This window comes from Monomorium pharaonis, chromosome 3, assembly GCF_013373865.1.
Source record: "Monomorium pharaonis isolate MP-MQ-018 chromosome 3, ASM1337386v2, whole genome shotgun sequence".
NCBI classification, from domain to species: domain Eukaryota; kingdom Metazoa; phylum Arthropoda; class Insecta; order Hymenoptera; family Formicidae; genus Monomorium; species Monomorium pharaonis.
The window spans coordinates 31,405,649-31,424,922 of NC_050469.1; the positions used below are offsets into that span (position 1 = coordinate 31,405,649).

General features: G+C 28.8%; 4 protein-coding genes across 5 annotated transcripts; 2 read left to right on the plus strand and 2 right to left on the minus strand.

Annotated features, from left to right (window-relative positions):
• Positions 1–498: 498 nt before the first annotated feature.
• Positions 499–6,284, plus strand: LOC105836864 (golgin subfamily A member 2). Its single transcript, XM_012681188.3, has 13 exons — positions 499–693; positions 1,115–1,204; positions 1,279–1,836; positions 2,885–3,080; positions 3,176–3,341; positions 3,454–3,595; positions 3,664–3,843; positions 3,911–4,129; positions 4,213–4,398; positions 4,608–4,859; positions 5,002–5,329; positions 5,509–5,715; positions 5,869–6,284. The coding sequence occupies exons 1-13, from the start codon at positions 649–651 to the stop codon at positions 6,057–6,059; spliced, it is 2,760 nt and encodes a 919-aa protein (XP_012536642.1). The 5' UTR covers positions 499–648; the 3' UTR covers positions 6,060–6,284.
• Positions 6,285–6,356: 72 nt separating this feature from the next.
• On the minus strand, positions 6,357–8,704 carry LOC105836865 (60S ribosomal protein L35). Its single transcript, XM_012681189.3, has 3 exons — positions 8,450–8,704; positions 7,943–8,079; positions 6,357–6,650 (listed from the first exon to the last, which is right to left on the minus strand). Exons 1-3 carry the CDS (start codon positions 8,687–8,689, stop codon positions 6,419–6,421), a joined length of 609 nt encoding a protein of 202 aa, XP_012536643.2. The 5' UTR covers positions 8,690–8,704; the 3' UTR covers positions 6,357–6,418.
• A 1,186-nt stretch (positions 8,705–9,890) lies between these two features.
• On the minus strand, positions 9,891–12,835 carry LOC105838598. 2 transcript variants are annotated; one of them, XM_012684281.2, is made up of 2 exons: positions 12,698–12,835; positions 9,891–10,840 (listed from the first exon to the last, which is right to left on the minus strand). In XM_012684281.2, exon 2 carries the CDS (start codon positions 10,815–10,817, stop codon positions 10,143–10,145), a length of 675 nt encoding a protein of 224 aa, XP_012539735.1. In that variant the 5' UTR covers positions 10,818–10,840; positions 12,698–12,835; the 3' UTR covers positions 9,891–10,142. The 2 variants fall into 2 exon arrangements, with proteins under 2 accessions (XP_012539735.1, XP_012539734.1); XM_012684280.3 differs by having other exon boundaries at positions 12,627–12,781.
• LOC105838597 (protein KRI1 homolog) lies at positions 12,756–17,966 on the plus strand. The gene is made up of 9 exons (XM_012684279.3): positions 12,756–12,898; positions 13,299–13,378; positions 13,549–13,944; positions 14,030–14,346; positions 14,766–14,947; positions 15,058–15,317; positions 16,020–16,286; positions 16,414–16,571; positions 16,647–17,966. The coding sequence occupies exons 1-9, from the start codon at positions 12,787–12,789 to the stop codon at positions 17,272–17,274; spliced, it is 2,400 nt and encodes a 799-aa protein (XP_012539733.1). The 5' UTR covers positions 12,756–12,786; the 3' UTR covers positions 17,275–17,966.
• Positions 17,967–19,274: the final 1,308 nt, after the last annotated feature.

Sequence of the window (19,274 nt, forward strand, 5' to 3'; positions counted from 1 at the left end):
AATTCCGTTGACTGTCTTAAGATATGTCATCAACCAATTACCGAGCATCTTAAGCCTTCGGCATCTTAAGCCTACGATACGATTTTTCATGCTAGATCGCAACGAGGCGTCTTACTACGTATCTTCATTGGCTTACGATTGGTGACATAATCATCCGAGCCAATCGGGACACGCATTAAGATGCCTCGTATACGATTTAGCATGAAAAATCGTATCGTGTGCCGAAGGCTTTAAGGACCGATTTTACCAACTTCGGTTATCATTTGTTAATTTTGCTTAATGACAAATACAATTGGTCAATTCTAATGGAATAACCGGCCGGTTAAGGTAACCGGAGTTGGTGAAATCGGCCCTAAGCATTGGCACGCGGTAACCAATCAAAGTTGAATTGAATTTAATTTTTTCTGCGCGGCAAAAGATTTGGTTGGTTATCGCATCAACTTCCGTTGCACGGAAGCATTTTCGTGTGCAGTGTGCAGGAGCCATAAGGCTGACGTGTAAACGTAGTCGAAGATACACGTAGACGTGACATAACCCTTTTCAATCATCGTCACCTCTACCATTATTTTTTACAATGTAAAGTGATTATGAAGTTTTTGTATGCGACGTGATTCTCGACGAGCATCCCGCAGTTAAAACTAACGCACGATGAATCAAAGTAAGACAGAGAAGCTGTCAGCTGCTAAGAAGAAGGTAATCCCACATTTAAAACTATCGTTAATATGTTGACAACTGTTTCCACAGCTGTCACGTCACATATTCGGTATAAGTGAGCTGTGTTTCAAAATTGCTGTCAGTACTGAAAATCTATAGGAACGTAACGGAAACTATAAATTTTCAATACTGATAGCAATTTTAAACAGTCATAATCATTGTGTTGTATGTGTTAAATGGTGACACAAAGCTTGATAAAAAATATTTTATTGATAAAATTATCATTAACATAATATTATGAAATAATAACGTTAACTCCTTAAATGTTACTAGCTATTGTAATGCAATGTTTAAATATTTTACTAAAAATATTTGCATAAATTTTTGATTCAGTGAAATTTTATTTTATGATTGATGGATTTGAGTCAAGTTGTAATTTTATATTATTTTGTTATTACAGTTGAGAGAATTTAAATTGCAAAAAAAGTTGCAAGTGCAAGGCACTTTGAACAAACAGCAGGACTCGAATGCAGACGAATCTGTATCACAGGTTATTATTCAAACGTAGAAATTTATATTCATATTTTTAAATGTATGTTTTTAAATATATAATGTTTTTAACAGTGCCAAACAAATTGCCAAACTGCAGAAATGGATAAACTCTATAATCAAAAGACTCAGAATGAAGTAAAGTGTATAGAAAATCAATATGAAAAACATACAGATAATATAGACATTATACATAAAGAAGAAAATATAAATCATTTTGATGGTGCTAGTAATTTTCTAGATACGACTGAAACCAAAACAGTAACAGATAATAATGAGATAACAGAGAAGAGCTTACCTATCTTGGAAAATTACATAGAAAGTACTGCATTACATAAGAGTGATACTAAAGATGTCATGCATTCACATCTTCAGTCAGATTTCCTACAATCTGTAGAAAACAGTGGAAGATATAATTTAAATGTTGTAGTATCTAACGGTCCTTCAATCGTGCAGAAAGAACACTTGCTAGAAATGGCCTCGGAAGTTGCTCATGCGCTCGACAATACAGATCATAACGAACCGCCAAGTTCGTTCGATTTTGATCTAAAGTGTCACAATCAATTTTTAAGCTCATGTCTGGAGGAACAGAAGCAACTTGTAAATGACTTACATGTTCAAGTTAGTCGTTACGTGAGTATATTTCGACTACAAAGAGAATTTTCTTTAGAATTTATTGAAAATCATGATAATCGAGAAACATGGATATCAAAGAAGTCCTATAATTTTAGTAAAATTTATTACAATTTTACTCAAATTTAGTAAATGAAAGAATAATTACAAAAGCAGGTGAAATTTTGTCCATTTTGAAGCTTGCGATTTCAAATCCAAATTGTGAACTAAATCATAGTTTATGATTAGACATTAATTGTAAAAAATTTTAAGTTGAGCTTACTTTTCATTTCGAAGATATAAGGGGTTAAAGCCATTTCTCATTAACCCTTTAAGGTCTGTAACCAGACCAAGGCTTTGTAATAACAATCAGAAAGAGGACAAGAAAGAATATTAAAAAATCGATTAATTGCTTATATTAATTGATTTTATGAAAAAATCACAAAGAATATATAATTTTCTTAAATCATATTTTTTTTATGGAAAAAAATATATATATCATCAAAATTTATCTGTGGATAAACCAGAAAAAATTAGCTAACCAATCAGAAAAAGAATAAAAAACAAGAACATAAAAAATATTTTGGACAAAAAACACTTTGCAAAAATCAATTTTGCAACTTTATCTAAATTTACTAATCGTTTATTTTTTGCATAAGCAGGGTACGATTTAAGAAAAAGTTGTACATACAGGTTATCCAGCTATGAGCCTTAATAGATTAATGAAAAATGGTTTCTTTAATCTCTCATCTTTGGAATGAAAATCTGAATTTGAAATTTTTCTGCAATTAATGGCTCAGCATTAACTATCATTTAATCCACAATTTAAGTCCAAAATTGTGGGCCTAAAATGGTCGATTTTTGTCCTCGTTTTTGTTAAATCTAGTAATATTGTTTTAAATTTAACTAAATTTTATTACATTTTACTAAAATTACAATAAAATTCTTTGATATTCATGTTGTCTCCCAATTATCATTTTATTTTAAGGATAAATTTTAAGAGATTCTCTCCATATATACAGCATCTAGATTGTGACTAATTTTGTTGTTACATGTGAAAATAAAATAGCACAGCAGAGTAGCCGAACTTGAAGGAATTCTAGCTACAAAAGATTCAGAGTTTGACGCCAAACTTGTTCGTGAAATAAATCCTTTGAAGGAGCAGTTACAGATCCATGCGCAGACCACTGGTATCCTGATAGCAGAAAAAGCAGAGCTCACAGCAGCTTTGACACAAAGCCAAAGGACTGCGAAACAAAATTCTGGTTAATACTTATAATTTACATATAATGCAATTTTATTCTGATGATATCAGAAAATGTTTATGTGCCATTATTACAATTAAATTTCTACTATTTAGAGGAGATAGAGGAGATGAATAGAAAATTGAAATACAGTCAGGTTCGTATTAATGAGCTTGAAAAAGAATTAGTTCAAATGAGGAGTAATTCTACTGATACTCAGAAAAACGCTCAACAAGTGCAACAAATCTATGACGACCTTGAGAAGAAATATTATGAACTCAAGTATATATATATATATTATATAAAAATTAAATATATTTGAATCAGTCATTGAATTTTAATAAAATGTACGACTTTAAATATGTAAAATAATCAAAGTCATTTTTTTCTATAGAAAAGAAAAAGAAGATTTGGAATTGGAAACATCAGAATTAAAACAGAAGCTAAATTTAAAGAACACTGAATTTATTACTCTACAACAGGAGTTCCAAGAGAAAACAGCTTTGCTTTCCTTAAATGAATTAAGGATACAGCAGGTAATTTTCCATATACAATTTCTGTATAAAATTTTTTTTTGCTTGAAATTAACGCAAATAAATTGTAGCTAACCGATACATCGCAAACATTAGAATCCCAGCATCAAACTGTAACAATATTGGAGCAACAGTTGGCTCAGATGAGAGAAACTTTAAAGTTGGTGAATAATGAGAAGGATGAAGCTAGTAGACAATATCAAAATTATGTTAGACAATTAGATGGACAGCAGGCAAAATTGATTAATGAGGTATATATAGAAATGTTTATATATAACTCTACTCCTAAAGATGGTTTTATATATTGAATAATTGCAGGTTGAAAATGGAAAGAAAATAATTAGTGATTTGGAAAAAAGAGAAAAAAGTTATATACAACGTTTATCAGATTTGGAACAGCAACTGCAACATGAAAGACAGAAAAATGAAACTATACTTCCCTCAAAAGATCATAATGATGAAATCGCTAATTTAATAAGAAAAATCGAGGAACTAACTGTAGAACAGGAAAAACTTCATGTCGCATTATCTGATAGGGTAAGAAATATGTAAACGAAATAATAATTCAGAACTCTAAATCTTAGGAGAAATAAGTTTTTTTAATAAGATAGTGTTTTTAGGATACTGAGATTGAAATGTTAATGAAAGAAGTGCAGGAATTACGAAATACAAAAGATGATGGAACTGATGCAGCAAAATTAGTACAGGCTCTTGAAAGTGAAAAACTTGGTGCCTCTAGAGCTGTTTCACAAAATCAGCAATTGAAAGAACAACTAACTGAAATGGAAAACGCTTTTGTTACTCTCGTGAGTAGTATAGCTGTATAATGTATATCAATCTATTATATTTTGACTTTTTAAAAAGTGTATTTAATGTATTATATTTATATAGTACATTTTTTAAATATAATTTATTTCTACCAAATTTAATTTTTATTTAAGTTTTTTATCATTTTTAAAATTACACATACACACATATCCATATATATATAAATATAAAATAATTTTCTTTTTAGAGTAATGACAAGTTGGATTTGACAGAACAGCTTCAAGCTGAACGAAATATTGGCCGAAAATTAAATGCAAGATTAAATAATGTTGAGACAGAAATGGATAACTTAAAAGAAACATTAAGGGAAAAGGAAACATTTTTAATAGAATTAGAGAAAGAAAAATTACAAAATGCACAAATTGCAGATCAAATGCAGCACTATCAAGCACAATCTCACCATGCCCATACATTGCAACAAGAATTACAAAATGCTTTAGTAAATTTCTAATTAATTATTTAGTAGTTTAATCACTTTAATTAATTTATAATCCTCATATTTGTCTCTTATGTAAGAATGTAATCTGTAGTTCTAATATTCAAATTTTATTTAGTAATTGTAATTTACATATCTCTCACAGATTTATATAGAAAATTTAAAAAAAGAAAATGAAGCTCTCGGAAAAGAATTGGAGAATAAAATACAAACAGAAACACATTTGTCCAGAGAACCTGTAAACATGAATGGAGATCAGTATAGAATTAAAAATGAGCAAAATTGTAATGATATTGTAACAACGCAAGATTTGCCATTGCCAGAAGATAAAAATATTTCAGATAATTTGAGGCCTATTACGAAACTAGAAACAAGGTTTAAAGAAACGATGGAAAAGGTTGCCGAATTAACTGATGAGAAACAGAGATTAGAACATCTTGTTCTCCAGCTTCAAGGTGAAACAGAAACTATAGGTAAGTTATACTTTTGCTTATATAAACTTCTAATTTTTTTAGATATTTGTAATTATTTTTATTTTTAATTAATTATTAATCTCATAAATTAATATATGAGCTTTTATTTTAATTTTCATAAATTTTCTTTTCAACTATATTTAATAAATCGTGATATCTGACTAACGTGTATTCCACAGGAGAATACATTACTTTATATCAAAAGCAACGAGCGATTTTGGGAGAGAGATGGAAGGAAAGAGAACAAACCTTCCGTCAATTAGTTGAACAACGTAATCAGCAACAAGAACAGTTGCACAAATTAAAAGTATTAGTTACCGAATTGCTTAAAAAACATCCTGAAACACTAATAAATCCTACAGAAACCTGTATTAGTTGTCATAAAGGTAAATCAACTTGTATTTAATGTTTTCTTTAAATATTACTTTTTTTGATGTTTAAATAAATGTTTAATTATAATTTACTCTCATTATATATCAACAGAAAGAAAAAAATAATGAAAAATGTGTGATTGTATGTATATACATGTTTTTTTACAGATATAAATACCGACACTCCTACACTCCCTGAAAATGAGAAACAGAATGAAGATCAACCATTAATCGAAGATAAAACTGCATCAGATATTCTTGATCTTCTTACAGAAATCAAAGACTGTAAAGATGCATGTATTATAGAACCTAATTTTCACCCATGCCCATGGTGTTCCGGAAGGCTCATCACCATATAATTATGAATAATAAATTATTTAATCTTGTTACAAATAACTTGTAATAAATATATCTATGCGATATATAAATTAGTTGTATAGAAAATAGTGATATTTGTATATAAAATTCTTAGACTTTTTTAAACCTCTGTATCTATTTCTTATAAAATTGCGAACATAAGATTTTTATCCGAGAATATATGTAATTACTTTATAAATATACAGTGCCTTGAATAATTTCACAAATAAAATTTTTGTTTTCTCTCGCACCTACTTGTCAAGGAGTTGAGTAGTTGTAAATAATGCAACACTTTATTACAAATAAATATTCGATATTTTAATGAAATGTTTATTTTGAATAATAATTAAAAACGTACAGACTATGCTTTCAAAGCATACTTTCTCTGTGGGAATGCAGAACGCTTGCGTACGTCTTTCAATGTTTTCCTGCTGGCTTGATACGGGGTGAGAACACGACGCAAAGCTCTTGTTTTCTTGGGCCTCAAATCAAGAGGCTTATACTTTTTATTCTTGTAAAGAAGACGAAGATTTTCCTTTTGCTTCTGATGCATGATAATGTAAACTCGCGCGATAGCTTTCCTCACAACACGACTGAAAAATGCCAACAAAAAGGATTACAATTCATAATATATTAATAATATATATTCTACACAATATATACTATAAGAAACATCACAGATTAAAATTTTATACTATTGTGCATATAGTGATATACACGAACCTTAAGTATTCTAAAAGATTTTAAGGATTAATGTCATATTATTTCAAAAACTATATGAAGATAAAATTAAAATTGGCTGTTTGATCTGCAGTGGATCTTGAGGCTAAATATAATTTTTCTCTTAATTTAATATTTCTATAGCTTATATAAACTGCACATCGACAATTGTGTCCAAAAACAGTCACTAATTAGAAATTGGAGGCTTAAAAGCATCTTGTAAAATCCCCATTTTCCTGAAAAAGCTGTGAATAATTTATTACAAAAAATAATACCTCAGCCAGAATTCAAGCCTGAATCTCCCAGCATTCCATTCCAATTCGACTACTGAAGCATATGGTATCATTCTTCGCAATAATCAGTATATCTTAAAGAATGTTCTCTTTCAGGCAATGTGTATAAACAATAACATGAGAGTGATCTTAAAAATGCTTCTAAATAACAATATCTAGCTGATAACTGTATTTCAAGATTGACAAAAGTGTCAGCATGCAGTTTGAGCTAAAAATATCAAATTAAAAGAAAAATTATATTCAGCACACCAAGATCCGCTGCAGATCTAACAAGCAATCTTAACTTTATATCTAAAAGATTTATCAAATAGTTTATTTACTATTATTGTAAAACTATGTGTGACTTTATGTATTAAAAAATATAGTTTCAAAAATATAGGATGTCAAAGTTTTAAGGTAAAATTTCATTTTTCTAATAATTTTGAAAATTACTAAAGTTACTTTGAAACTTTGTATATGTTTCAGGAAAGCTAGACCCATCTATTTTAGGGTTATATATTACTTTTCATTCAATCATGAGTAAACCTAAGGATAAGTATTTTTTATGAAAAAACTAATGTACCATTATTTTTCAAATTTAAATTTTATAATAAAATAAATTAGCATAAAAAAAGATTAAACTTTTACATTCTTATGTCTTACACTCTTATATCTTTAAAACCCCTTAAAATCTTTAGAATACTTAAAAGCCTGTTGATCGATATTTTATCAATATCTTCAAAATTTTTAATATATTTTTAAATATATCATAAAATATATGAAAAAAATAAACACATTAATTATTCAATATAAATTTCTAAGTTATTTACATGATAAATCAAAGCACTACAAAGAAATTTATCATAAATTATAAGAACTACAAGGAGATTTACATCTTAGACAGCTTAGACGCAGCTCCTCCAGTCACCTTAGCCACTCGTAAAGTGGTCAACTCTGTCTTGAGCTGCTCGAGCTGCTTCATCAACTCTCGTTTATCTTTAGTCCTTAACTCGGAACACTTTACTTTCGCCTAAAACAATTTGGTACAAATATTAAATACATTCACATGTGTATAAACTACTCAATGATAAAATTCAAACTATACACATCTCCATATGTAAATATAATTATAATATTATATTTCTTCGAAACGTAATTGCTGAATTATAATTTCCTTTTATCTCTCGTTTAATTCATAATTCAACAATTTTAATTCTTTCAATATTTGGCAGTCCAACAAGGTTATGTGACATAAATATATCTTGTAAATTTCAAATTTAGAAATATTCGCAATTCATTGATTAGCTTATAATAATCACAATTTTTATCAAATAATAAGAATATATCAATCATTGATGGTTTAAATAAATTTCGGATTATAATTTCATGCCTTCACTAACCATCTTAAAGCAGCTTCCTCTCAATAAGGAAAAGAGGAGTAAAAGAACACCAGAGAAGAAAGACACACAAGAGCAACACCAACTACGGCAACTGGACGGCAACGGCAAGTCTGAAGTCTGATAGGGCCATTTTACAATAGTCGCAAGTCGCCAGTTGCTTCTTATTGGCTTTCGCACACTAGACGCGATAAGCGACGAGCGATGAGCGATATCCAATGAGAGCTCTACATTTTCGAACATTTCATCGCCATGTTGGAAAAAGCAGAACTGTTATTGGATATCGCTCATCGCTCGTCGCTTATCGCGTCTAGTGTGCCAGGGGCCCGATTCTTGAAGTCATTCGCAAGAGAAACGTATACGCAAATACTCGCTCTAACAGAAAGTTGTAAGTTTATTGGTTAATAGCCATACGATAGCCAATAAATTTCCAACTTTTCTGTAAGAACAGAATTTGCGAATACATTTCTCTTGCGAATGAATTCAAGAATCGAGCCCCTGAGAGCGGCTACTGCGCCCTTTTTCGTGCGACCGCTATTTGACTAGCATCAGCGCCAAACGTGGATAAAGGGCCATCTACAATGGAGAGTTGTAGGCCGTAGCAGTAGTCGTAGACAATATTTTCATTACGTACTGTTTTACTGATTACGGCCTACAACAGACATTGAGCCAATTCAGTGGGTGCTTACGATGAGCGTTTAGGTGTTCGGGGTTAGTTTTTAGTCACCTCTCTATGATAGCCGGCTTGTATATTATTGTTACGTCGTTTATATTATTGACAGCATGGTCGTAGATTTAGCGTTGTTACGACTAAAACACTCCATTGTAGATGGCCCTTTAAAGTTCGTTCTACATTAATCGCAGTCGCCAGTTGCAATTTGCAACACCCAATGACTGTCGAGCTTTAACTAGAAACTAAGCGCTTATTGGATGTCGCAAGTCGCAACTGGCTGCTTGCGATTAATGTAAAACGGGCTTTACATCCACGTTTGGCGCTGATGCTAGTCAAACATCGGTCGCACGAAAAAGGCAGTGGCCACTCTCAGATTCCTCTCTGATAATACATATATGTATCATTAGAAAAGCAGAAAAGACGGTGATTGGCCACCGCGATGCCGCATCCTATGTGTAGGAACCATTAAAAAGCAAAGAAAAAAAATGGACAAGGATAATGAGGAGCGACTTGGATTTCATTACAAGCAAATAGAAATTTTTCTTAAGTGTAATGTTATTATGTAATAATAGTTTTAGTTTAAAAAAAACGTGAGAAAATGAAGGAATAAAAAAACTTTGAAAACGAAACCTTCCTTAAAAGTTGTATTTTCTTTTTCTGAGTGTTTTTATCTGCATTGTATATTTAAAAAAAAACCACTTTCCTACACAAGAATTTGTATAAAAATTTATGTTCATTGTTCTTTTTTTATAAAAAAATAAATCGAATATATAATATTGTAATATATACAATAGAAATTTTATTTAAATAATTGATAAAAATACAATGATACTAATTTTGTACACATGTGCACATTTGTGTGTACATTATGTCTTGCAAAGAGAATATTATGTTTACATTTTAATATTAAAGTTCAATCTTGTTTGCAATGTCGAATAGAGGCAAAATAAATCAACGATATCACTGATATCAAGAGTTCGTACGATATAAGATGCAATAACACAAATATAAATACATATACTTTTACTCTGCAGCAGAATTTTTGCGAAGCATTCGTTCTCGTACGTACTGCACTGGAAAACATTCTTTATCAAGTATTACTACGCGGCCGTTAATATTAAATAATAAATCTCCTAGGGATTTACGACTGAATACGGGTACAACAGTACCCTCGCCAAATGTTTCTATTTGTTTCTTGCCCAATATTCTACTTACAAATACAGCTTTGTACATTTTTCCTACAGGATCATGATAAATTCTAAACGGAAGTGTTCTGGTGCCTACTATGAGCACAGTGGAAATAACAAAACTAAGAAATAACAATACTATCCTTTCCATAGCAGTCAGAGGCCTAATTACTTCAGTAGTTGGCGCATCTTCTGATCCTTTCTCTTGTACCGGTGGTTTTTTATAGATCACATATCCAAGGCAAATTGTACTAGTAACGAGACCTAACCATCCAATATGATAGCCTGAAGTGGTTACTAAGTTGATAAATGACTGCTCCCTATATACAAGCTGGTAATTGTCGCTTATATTGTCCTTCTGTTTATACTTCTGCTCTGCCCAGGGATTCGTTTTGTTACTAAGGTATTCATAACTTCTTACAAAAGTATTTTTATTGATAGAACCAGGAATTATATTCATGCGAAAACCTGATCGACACAAAATGGAAGCCTTGCCCAGGATGTAAGCCATTCTTGTAAATCGTATAAACAATCCTGTAACATCAAAAATGTATATAAATAATCATCAAAGGATAAACTTTATTAATTTATATTATATAATAGCTCTGATGACATTTCAGTACTGTTATTGCATCTTATTTTTATATGCAAGGTGTTGGCAAGCAGATGGGAAAAAATTTGAAAAGTGATTAAAGAGATGATAAAATATAAAACAAAAATCAAAAAATAACAAACTTTATAAGATGATTAAAAAAGGCTTTATTCTTTAATTATAAATATTTAAATCTTTACAGTAAAAAGTATGTAAAAACACATGAACATTTAGACATTATAATTAAATAAAAAATAAAGCCTTAACCAAAATTTTGTTTATTTTATAACTCAATAATATTTAAATATTCATGTAAAAATTACCTGCATGAATATTTAAACATTTATAATTTAAAAAAGGAAGCCTTGATCTGCCTTGATCACAATTTTGTTACTCTCGAATCACTTTAAATTTTCACCTGCTGCCAAACATTCTGTATATGTAATCATAATGTGACTAGATATTTTGCCTTCAAAGTAATTGTCTCATCAAACATGTCAAATGTCCTGATTTTAGTAAAAAGTCTTGCTAAAAGTACTTAATTTTGCTAACTATGATAGTTGTAATAAATTTAATATGTTTAAATGGAATTTGCCTTGATTTTATATTTGCTTCTATTCTAACATACAGCTTTAATCAGATGTATAGGAAAAAGATTGTAAAATATATAGTTTAAGGCTAGTATTCATAGTCAATTTTTATTTTAAGACCGTCTCAAGTAACATCTTAAAATGCTAATATGGCTTTGTGAGTGGTTGATAACATCTTAAGATAGTACTTAAGATAATCTTAAATATAAGATTTGATTATGAATACTGACCTAGAAGAATTGTTTGGATTATGCTAAGAATTTTAGGTGCTTTTTACGACTTTCTTGGTGGAAAAAGTTCTCATATCTTCATAATACTTTTTGTATTTTTAATTTATGGAGATTTTTGAAAAATTTCTTAAGAAAACATATTTAAAAGATTTTCTAGATTTTCTCTTAAAAATTATAGAACAAAAAATTTTTTAATATTCTAATATTTATATATAAAGAATTCTAGAAAAAATGTAGACTTTTTTAGCATTTTTTAAGTGTTCTACAATTTATATAAAAAATTTGAAAAATAAAAGTATATAATTTTTAAAAAATATAAAATTTATATACAGAAAATCTAAAAAATTATATAAAGAATTACAAGATAAATTTCTTATTTTTCTTATCTTTCTTAAAGCAGATAAATTTAAATATTAGATGAGTAATATAACATTGTTCTTTAAAAATATAAATTGTCATTTTTGTATTTATCTTTATATTTATCCGCTTTTTTAACATAGTTATTTCACCTAGTTATTTGATCTAGAAAATATCTGTCATACACATGTATGTTATATATGTATATTATATTAAACATTACTATATATTTTGTTATTAACTCATTACTAGATGTTTATTATGAAGTGGTTATTTTTACATTATAAAATAAAATAAACCCAAATGTTACAATATTAAGCAATAAATTAAATTATAATACATCAGACGGTTGCTTTATATTTCAATATAATACAATTATATAGAAAAGTTAGTAGGTATTATTAAAATATAGTATAATTAACGTAGATATGCAACGTTAAGAGGTTAGGTTTCATTCTATCATGTTCGATTTGGAACTCATTTGATGAATATCCTTCAATAACGCGATAAAATCTTCTTAATAACACCTCAAAGCATTGATAAAACCTTACCACGTGTGATATTACTGGATATTACAGATTACAGGCACACTTTGATCGAAAGTAGGTTAGTGTTTACATACTTCCGTAACCGTATTCCTTCTAGTTGTGTGTCGTTCATGCAGGTTTTACGTTTTATGATCTTCACGTTTCGCTTGTGCGCTCAATTAACATGTCTGTGTTATTCAACGACGAAAACTCCAATTCGGACGGAGAACTAAAGATAAATACTAAATACGCCAGTATTTACGACAACTTCCGCCAAAAGGAAGAATTACATAAATGTGAGTGCAATCCTAACCCATGTGCGTCCTCGGAAGGGAGTTTATGCGTGACTCCTTGTAAAAGCGTTCAATTTGTAGTCGACAGATTGTAAGATCACAAGAAATTAAAGAAGTTAAAGAATTGAAAAATAAGGACAAGTACATATGTGCTACATAATCCCTGAACATCTAACAAGAAAAAAACAAAAAAATTTGCAAGACAGATTTTTACTGAATACAATTCTTTAATTGAGAGGCAGGACCATGCTTCCTCTACTTTCTAATTCTTTCAATTCTTTAATATTTTTCATCAATTTCTTGTAAACCAAGTCATATGTGAATTGATCATTTGACAAGACTAGTATAAGTCAATTTTATGTTGAAATTATTATTTTTCTCTATTTTTTTATTCGTCTTTTAGTAAAAGCAAGATATGGTGAGGATGTTGTACTGTCGGAAGATGAATCCAGTGATAGCAGTTTATCAGATGAAAATGAGGATGTACGTTGATTTCTAGTATATTTAATAATTAATTTGTCATGTATATTATTACCAATATTCTTTGTTCAAAGATTTTATATTTATTTTACCTTCTTTTTGGTCCATTTTCACCAAAAAATTTACTGTATATATAATAATACTAATAAATATATAACAATTAATTTTTTTAGATTCAGAATGCAGAATTTGATAAACAGTTTCTATTAACATTAGCTTGTTTGAAATCTGGGAATCCAAGCACATATGAAAAATGTAATAATATTAGTAAATCTGAAATATCAGAAAATGCTGAAACAAATAAAAAAGAAAAGAAAAAATTAAAGAAGGAAAAGCCCCTCTCTTTACGTGATTATGAACGTAAGATGATATTAGAAAGAGATGGACGGTTCAGTAGCAGTGAAGATGAAGATGAAATAAAGCAGAAATCTAAATCCAAAGTTCTCACTTATGTGGAAGAACAAAAAGAATTAAAAGATAGTTTCAGAGAAGCTTTAAAAGATGAGGATGATGATGAAGATAATGATCTTTTAAAGATAAAACAAAAGACAGAAGATGAAAAACACAAAGTACACTTTTAATTCTTACATTTTTAATAATTTTATATGTATATGCATATATTATTGCATGTAATGCTATTATTCTTTTATTTAGGAAGAAGAATCGTACAAGGAATGGTTGAAAGGTCAAGAAGTGACAATAGATCCCAAGGACAAAGAAATGCTTAAACCATTGCGTGATTTTTGGTCGGATCCTAATTTAGATCCAAATGAGAAATTCTTAAGGGATTATATTCTAAATAATAAATATATGAACAAAGAGTCTTATGATGTTAATTTGGAATATAATCAGGTTGTTCATGACAGCGATGAGAACTTGTCGGAAGATGAAAAGACTATCCAAAAACAAGAGGAATTTGAACATAAATACAATTTTAGATTTGAAGAACCTGATCAAGAATTTATTAAAAGGTATGACTTCTTGTTGAATAAATAATGTTAACTTTTCACATGAATATGTAAATCTATGGCATCTGAAAGCTTATAACTATAAAACCAAAAAGTTTATTAAAAATAAAATAATTTATTAAAAATAAAATATTTAATAAACAATCAAAATAATTATGAAATAATTATCATCTATAATACAGACAAAGGCTTCATACATTTTTTCAATTTTTTCAAATAATTTAACATTTTATTATTTTACAAAATAAGGAAAATAGCATGAAACATAACAAATTCACTTATTTACTGGAAATGCATCGAAAAATGTTCTCTGAGAATAAATTATCACATAAGACATAATTTGTTATTTATTCACACAAACACACACACACACACACACACACACACACACACACAAATTTTATGTTTTATTTCACTTTAAGGTATCCACGAACGATGGAAAACTCGATGCGGAAGAAAGATACACGCAGAACTCAGAAGAGAGCAGAAGTTAAAGAGAGAAAAGAGCAAGAGAAGCAGCAAAAAAGAGAGGAATTGAAACAATTAAAGGCATTGAAGAGAAAGGAAATAGAAGAAAAGATAGAAAAGTTGAGAGAAATCACTGGTAATATAACTTTTTACAACTGTCAATGTCCAAATATTTTTTTGAATGTCAAATAATTTATATATCAATTTATATATCAATGATTGACATTAAGCTACATATTATTATAGGAAATGATGATATGCACTTCGATAATGTTGACTTTGATTCCGATTTTGATCCAAATGAACACGACAAAAGGATGAAGGAAATTTTTAATGACGAATATTATGCTGGTGGTGAGAACGAGGTGCAGAAGCCAGAATTTCCAGAAATTGATGAAGAACTGGATATCGAATCCAAATGGGATACATATGATCCAACTACAGATAAAATTGACATGAAATCTGCGCCATATGAAGAACCTCATTGTGAAGACCCAGATTTTAATGTATATTATAGTTTATCTATATGCAGGTTGTTTGATAGTAGGTGGAAGAAAAGGAATGATTTTAGATGATAAAATACATTGAAAATTAATAATATACATATAATAATCATATAAATTATGATTAATACGTTGTATTTTTTAAATTGTAAATGTTTAAATATTTAGTGTTTCAGACACTACGTGAATATGTAAATACTCCGAATTACAGAATCAACAAAATTTTGATGGAGATTTTGTTATTTTAATTATAGTGTTAAAATATTTACGTACTCTTTAAATAGTTGCACACAAATATTTTTAAAAAATAAAATAAAACCGTGATGTATAACATACAGTATAATTAAAATTTAGAAAAGGCCAATAGTTACAACAGAATCTTAGAATTCAAATAATTTTTATGATCTCACATATTTTCTAATTCTGCACATTGTTATTTTCAGTTTTGAAACACAGCTCTTAAATTAAGCCAGAATAGTAATATTACACATTATTAATATTAAATTAATAATGAATTTGATAAAATTAATACACAATATTAAATACTTAAACATTTATAAATAAAAGGTCTTAATTTTGTTATTTTTAATTTTTTATTTTGTTTTATCATTTAAAATGAGTTTTTAAATTTTCTTCCACTTACTGCCAAAGCTTATATATTTTGCTACTAGATTTCAAAAAACTTTACTAGTCTTCTAATTACAGATGGATGCGGATTACGATCCAGAATCCCAAGACTTACAATCTAAACTCATTGACAGTACGAAAAAGAGAAAACAAAAGAAGCGCTCTAAATTTGCTGAACTTATAGCAAAAGAGAAACCCAAATTTGATCCAACACAATTCCCTTCATATGCAGATTATTTCGATCAATATTACTCGTTGGATTATGAAGACATGATCGGAGACTTGCCTTGTAGATTTAAATATCGAAAAGTAGTTCCAAATGATTATGGATTAAGCATTGAAGAAGTAAGTGTTAATTGTATTAAATTTTTTAATTTTATTATTAATATTAAGAACAAGAAGTTTAATGAAAGGATATATAACAATAATTCTCACACAATATAATTTAATAAATATATATTTTTATTTTAAGATTTTAATGGCCGACGATAAAGAGTTGAATAGATGGTGTCCTTTAAGACAAACTCTTAAACATAAACCAGAACACGTTGAAAGGAATGAAATTCGAATATATAAAGAAAAAGCGATGAATGAAACACATAAGCAAAAAATTTTTAAGAGCTTATATGCGTAAGTACGATAAGGATTATGAATGTGTAATATATATGTATGTATGTAGATTGTATATTAATTTTGTATATTTAGTGAACCGGAAGAGAAGGAAAAAGAAAAAGATGAACTTGTCACTGAGCAAACTGAAACTCATAATAAGAAACCTAGACGAAAGAAAAGAGTTAAAGCCAACAATTTTAATGTGGAATATAGTAGTATTGATACCGTTTCTAAAGAAAAAGCCATGAATATAGTAAAGAATCATTGTCATAATAATAATAAGGATAATAGAAAGGAAGATGAACAAAATAAAGATGGGCAAGATAAAAACATAGTACATGATAATAAAAAGAAAGATAAACAAAATAAAGATGAGCAAGACAAAAACATAGGTCATAAAAGCAAAAAGCAGAAACGGAAGAACAAATTAAAAACCGATGATAACACTCCAATTTCTAAAAAAATAAAAATAGATAGTGGAACAAAGGAAGATTGTCAAATAAAAACAGATACTAATAATATAAAAGAAAATGAAAAAATCAATAAATCTGCAGGCCGGAAGAAAAACAAGAACAAGAACATTCAATATAATCAAACTGGAAAGCGCAAACCAGATTATGATGATCCAATGATGTCTTTGAATGCAGAAAGATTGAAGATGTATGGAATAAATGCTAAGAAATTAAAAAATAAGTTGAAATATAGCAATAATAAATTGTAATATTAATGTTGTATTTACAACAACTGTAAATATTAGTAAATATTAAATAATAATTTTAGATTTTATGTAGCATTTGTACATTTGTACAAATGCTACATAACATCTAAAATTGTACATTATATAAATTTTTTATTGATACATGTACGTATAATGTGTCTGAAAAGTAAAATTCAATTTTTTTAAATTAATAATTCTGCGAATTGGACTGATCGTAAAATTAAAAATATCTGATAACGCTGCAGAAAGTTTATTGCATTGAGTCAAAAGATATCTTCTCACTCTAACTTCAATACAAATTTTAACACACACACACACACACACACACACACACACACACACACACACACACACACACACACACGCACACACATACATATATATTGTAAGGGTGGATAGAGAACAGCAGTCAGCGACTGCGCGCAACCCTCAAGTAGGAGTGGCCTCGAGTTAAGGCGGATCCGCTTTCGGATGATAAACGACGTTTGCGGATTATTAGGATCGTAGACTGCTGTTTGTGTTTGCCTTTCCACAATTTCCATCTCTAATCCACCCCGTATGCTTTACTCGAGAGACAAATACATTCTATTGATCTGACGCGTTATGGATTTCACTTACCGAGTCCGCGTTTGCGCCTCTTTTCCTTTTGATCCGTTAAATGTTGATGATATATAGCTAGAAATATAAATTTTAATCAAAACATAAATTATTTTTATTTTTTGATATTCTCAGATAAGTTTTAAGCGATACACGTGATCATGTTTTTATAAAATCACAAAAACAGTTATATTGATTTAACTTTCAACATATAATATTTCAATTTATGTTCTTTTTGATTTATGATAAGTTGATTTAAATGTGTAAATTTTTTATATTATATATTATAAATATTTTTCTATGATGAGAAAAAGTTTTATATAAAATTGATCGAACTATATAAAACGTATACGAGTGTAATTTAAAACAAAAGATTTGATTGTTTGCATGAAAGAGCGAAGACTTGTAGAAAATAATATCGTTGATAATGTATCTGCGATGCCTCTTAAGAATTTTATTTAACGGGAGGGTTATACAACGACATTGGTTGGATCGGTTCGAAATGGTCTTTGCAAACCCTCTTTTTCCCCTGGGTACAATAAATCAATCCCCTTGGCTCGACGAGGAGTGCTAGTAGAGTAGCAGGTGGCTCCTGACAGTCACCGTTCGCGCCCTTAATTCCCAATTAATGTTATCCTCGATGTAAACGTGCGCCTTGTACGTTCCCCTTGGTCACCAAACCGTCCGTTTCCTCGCAGATTATGCATCGAAAGGCTGGAGCATTGTTGTTTGTATTATATTAAAGTGAAGCACAACTCTATACAGTGAGAGATTCTTTAGAAATATTTTAATTTTTAAAGTGTTCGAATTATCGTGCTTTAAAAATAAAATTGCAACAATTCACTTTTGTCCAGTGAAAATCCGAAAGACGAATAAAAAGAAAAATGCAAATGTGTTAAAAAAGAAGTATAAAATATTACGGCGTCCGTGCATCAAAGGAATAACAAGTATTACAAAAATAATAGCACATACTGATAAAAGAAATGTTTAATTTCTTAATACTAAAATTATTTATATTTTCCTATTTTATTAAAAACTTAAAATTATTAAAACTTAAATGTTTACACATTATTTAACCAAAATAAATATTTAATAAATAATGTTTTAGCTTTATATAAACATTTTAATGTATTTTAAATCTACAGATTTAAAACTAATTATATATAAACTATATATAAATTATATATAAACTAATTTAAATCTATTTAAAACATTTTTACATTTTTAAAAAATGGAGACAGAAAATAAATATTTCTTTTCTTAAAATTAAACTTGACACTTTTTAATAAGTATGAAAATACAAAATATCTTTATAGAAATTTAATATGCCACATTCATAAAATGTTTTATATTCATAGATGTTTAATTTAAAATATTAAAAAATTTTATTTCTTGCTCTATTTTTT

What these genes read in the sequence shown, in the direction of transcription:
- LOC105836864 (XM_012681188.3), top strand. Translation starts at nt 649, where the DNA reads ATGAATCAAAGTAAGACAGAGAAGCTGTCAGCTGCTAAGAAGAAG. An exon ending in AAGAAATATTATGAACTCAA is followed by an intron (nt 3,342 to 3,453) that starts GTATATATATAT and finishes TTTTTTCTATAG; the next exon opens with AAAAGAAAAAGAAGATTTGG. An exon ending in AAGAATTACAAAATGCTTTA is followed by an intron (nt 4,860 to 5,001) that starts GTAAATTTCTAA and finishes TATCTCTCACAG; the next exon opens with ATTTATATAGAAAATTTAAA.
- LOC105836865 (XM_012681189.3), bottom strand. Translation starts at nt 8,689, where the DNA reads ATGTTCGAAAATGTAGAGCTCTCATTGGATATCGCTCATCGCTCGTCG. An exon ending in GAGGAAGCTGCTTTAAGATG is followed by an intron (nt 8,080 to 8,449) that starts GTTAGTGAAGGC and finishes AAATTGTTTTAG; the next exon opens with GCGAAAGTAAAGTGTTCCGA. An exon ending in GCGTCTAAGCTGTCTAAGAT is followed by an intron (nt 6,651 to 7,942) that starts GTAAATCTCCTT and finishes GGCATTTTTCAG; the next exon opens with TCGTGTTGTGAGGAAAGCTA.
- LOC105838598 (XM_012684281.2), bottom strand. Translation starts at nt 10,817, where the DNA reads ATGGCTTACATCCTGGGCAAGGCTTCCATTTTGTGTCGATCAGGTTTT.
- LOC105838597 (XM_012684279.3), top strand. Translation starts at nt 12,787, where the DNA reads ATGTCTGTGTTATTCAACGACGAAAACTCCAATTCGGACGGAGAACTA. An exon ending in AAAGTTGAGAGAAATCACTG is followed by an intron (nt 14,948 to 15,057) that starts GTAATATAACTT and finishes ATATTATTATAG; the next exon opens with GAAATGATGATATGCACTTC. An exon ending in ATTTTTAAGAGCTTATATGC is followed by an intron (nt 16,572 to 16,646) that starts GTAAGTACGATA and finishes TTGTATATTTAG; the next exon opens with TGAACCGGAAGAGAAGGAAA.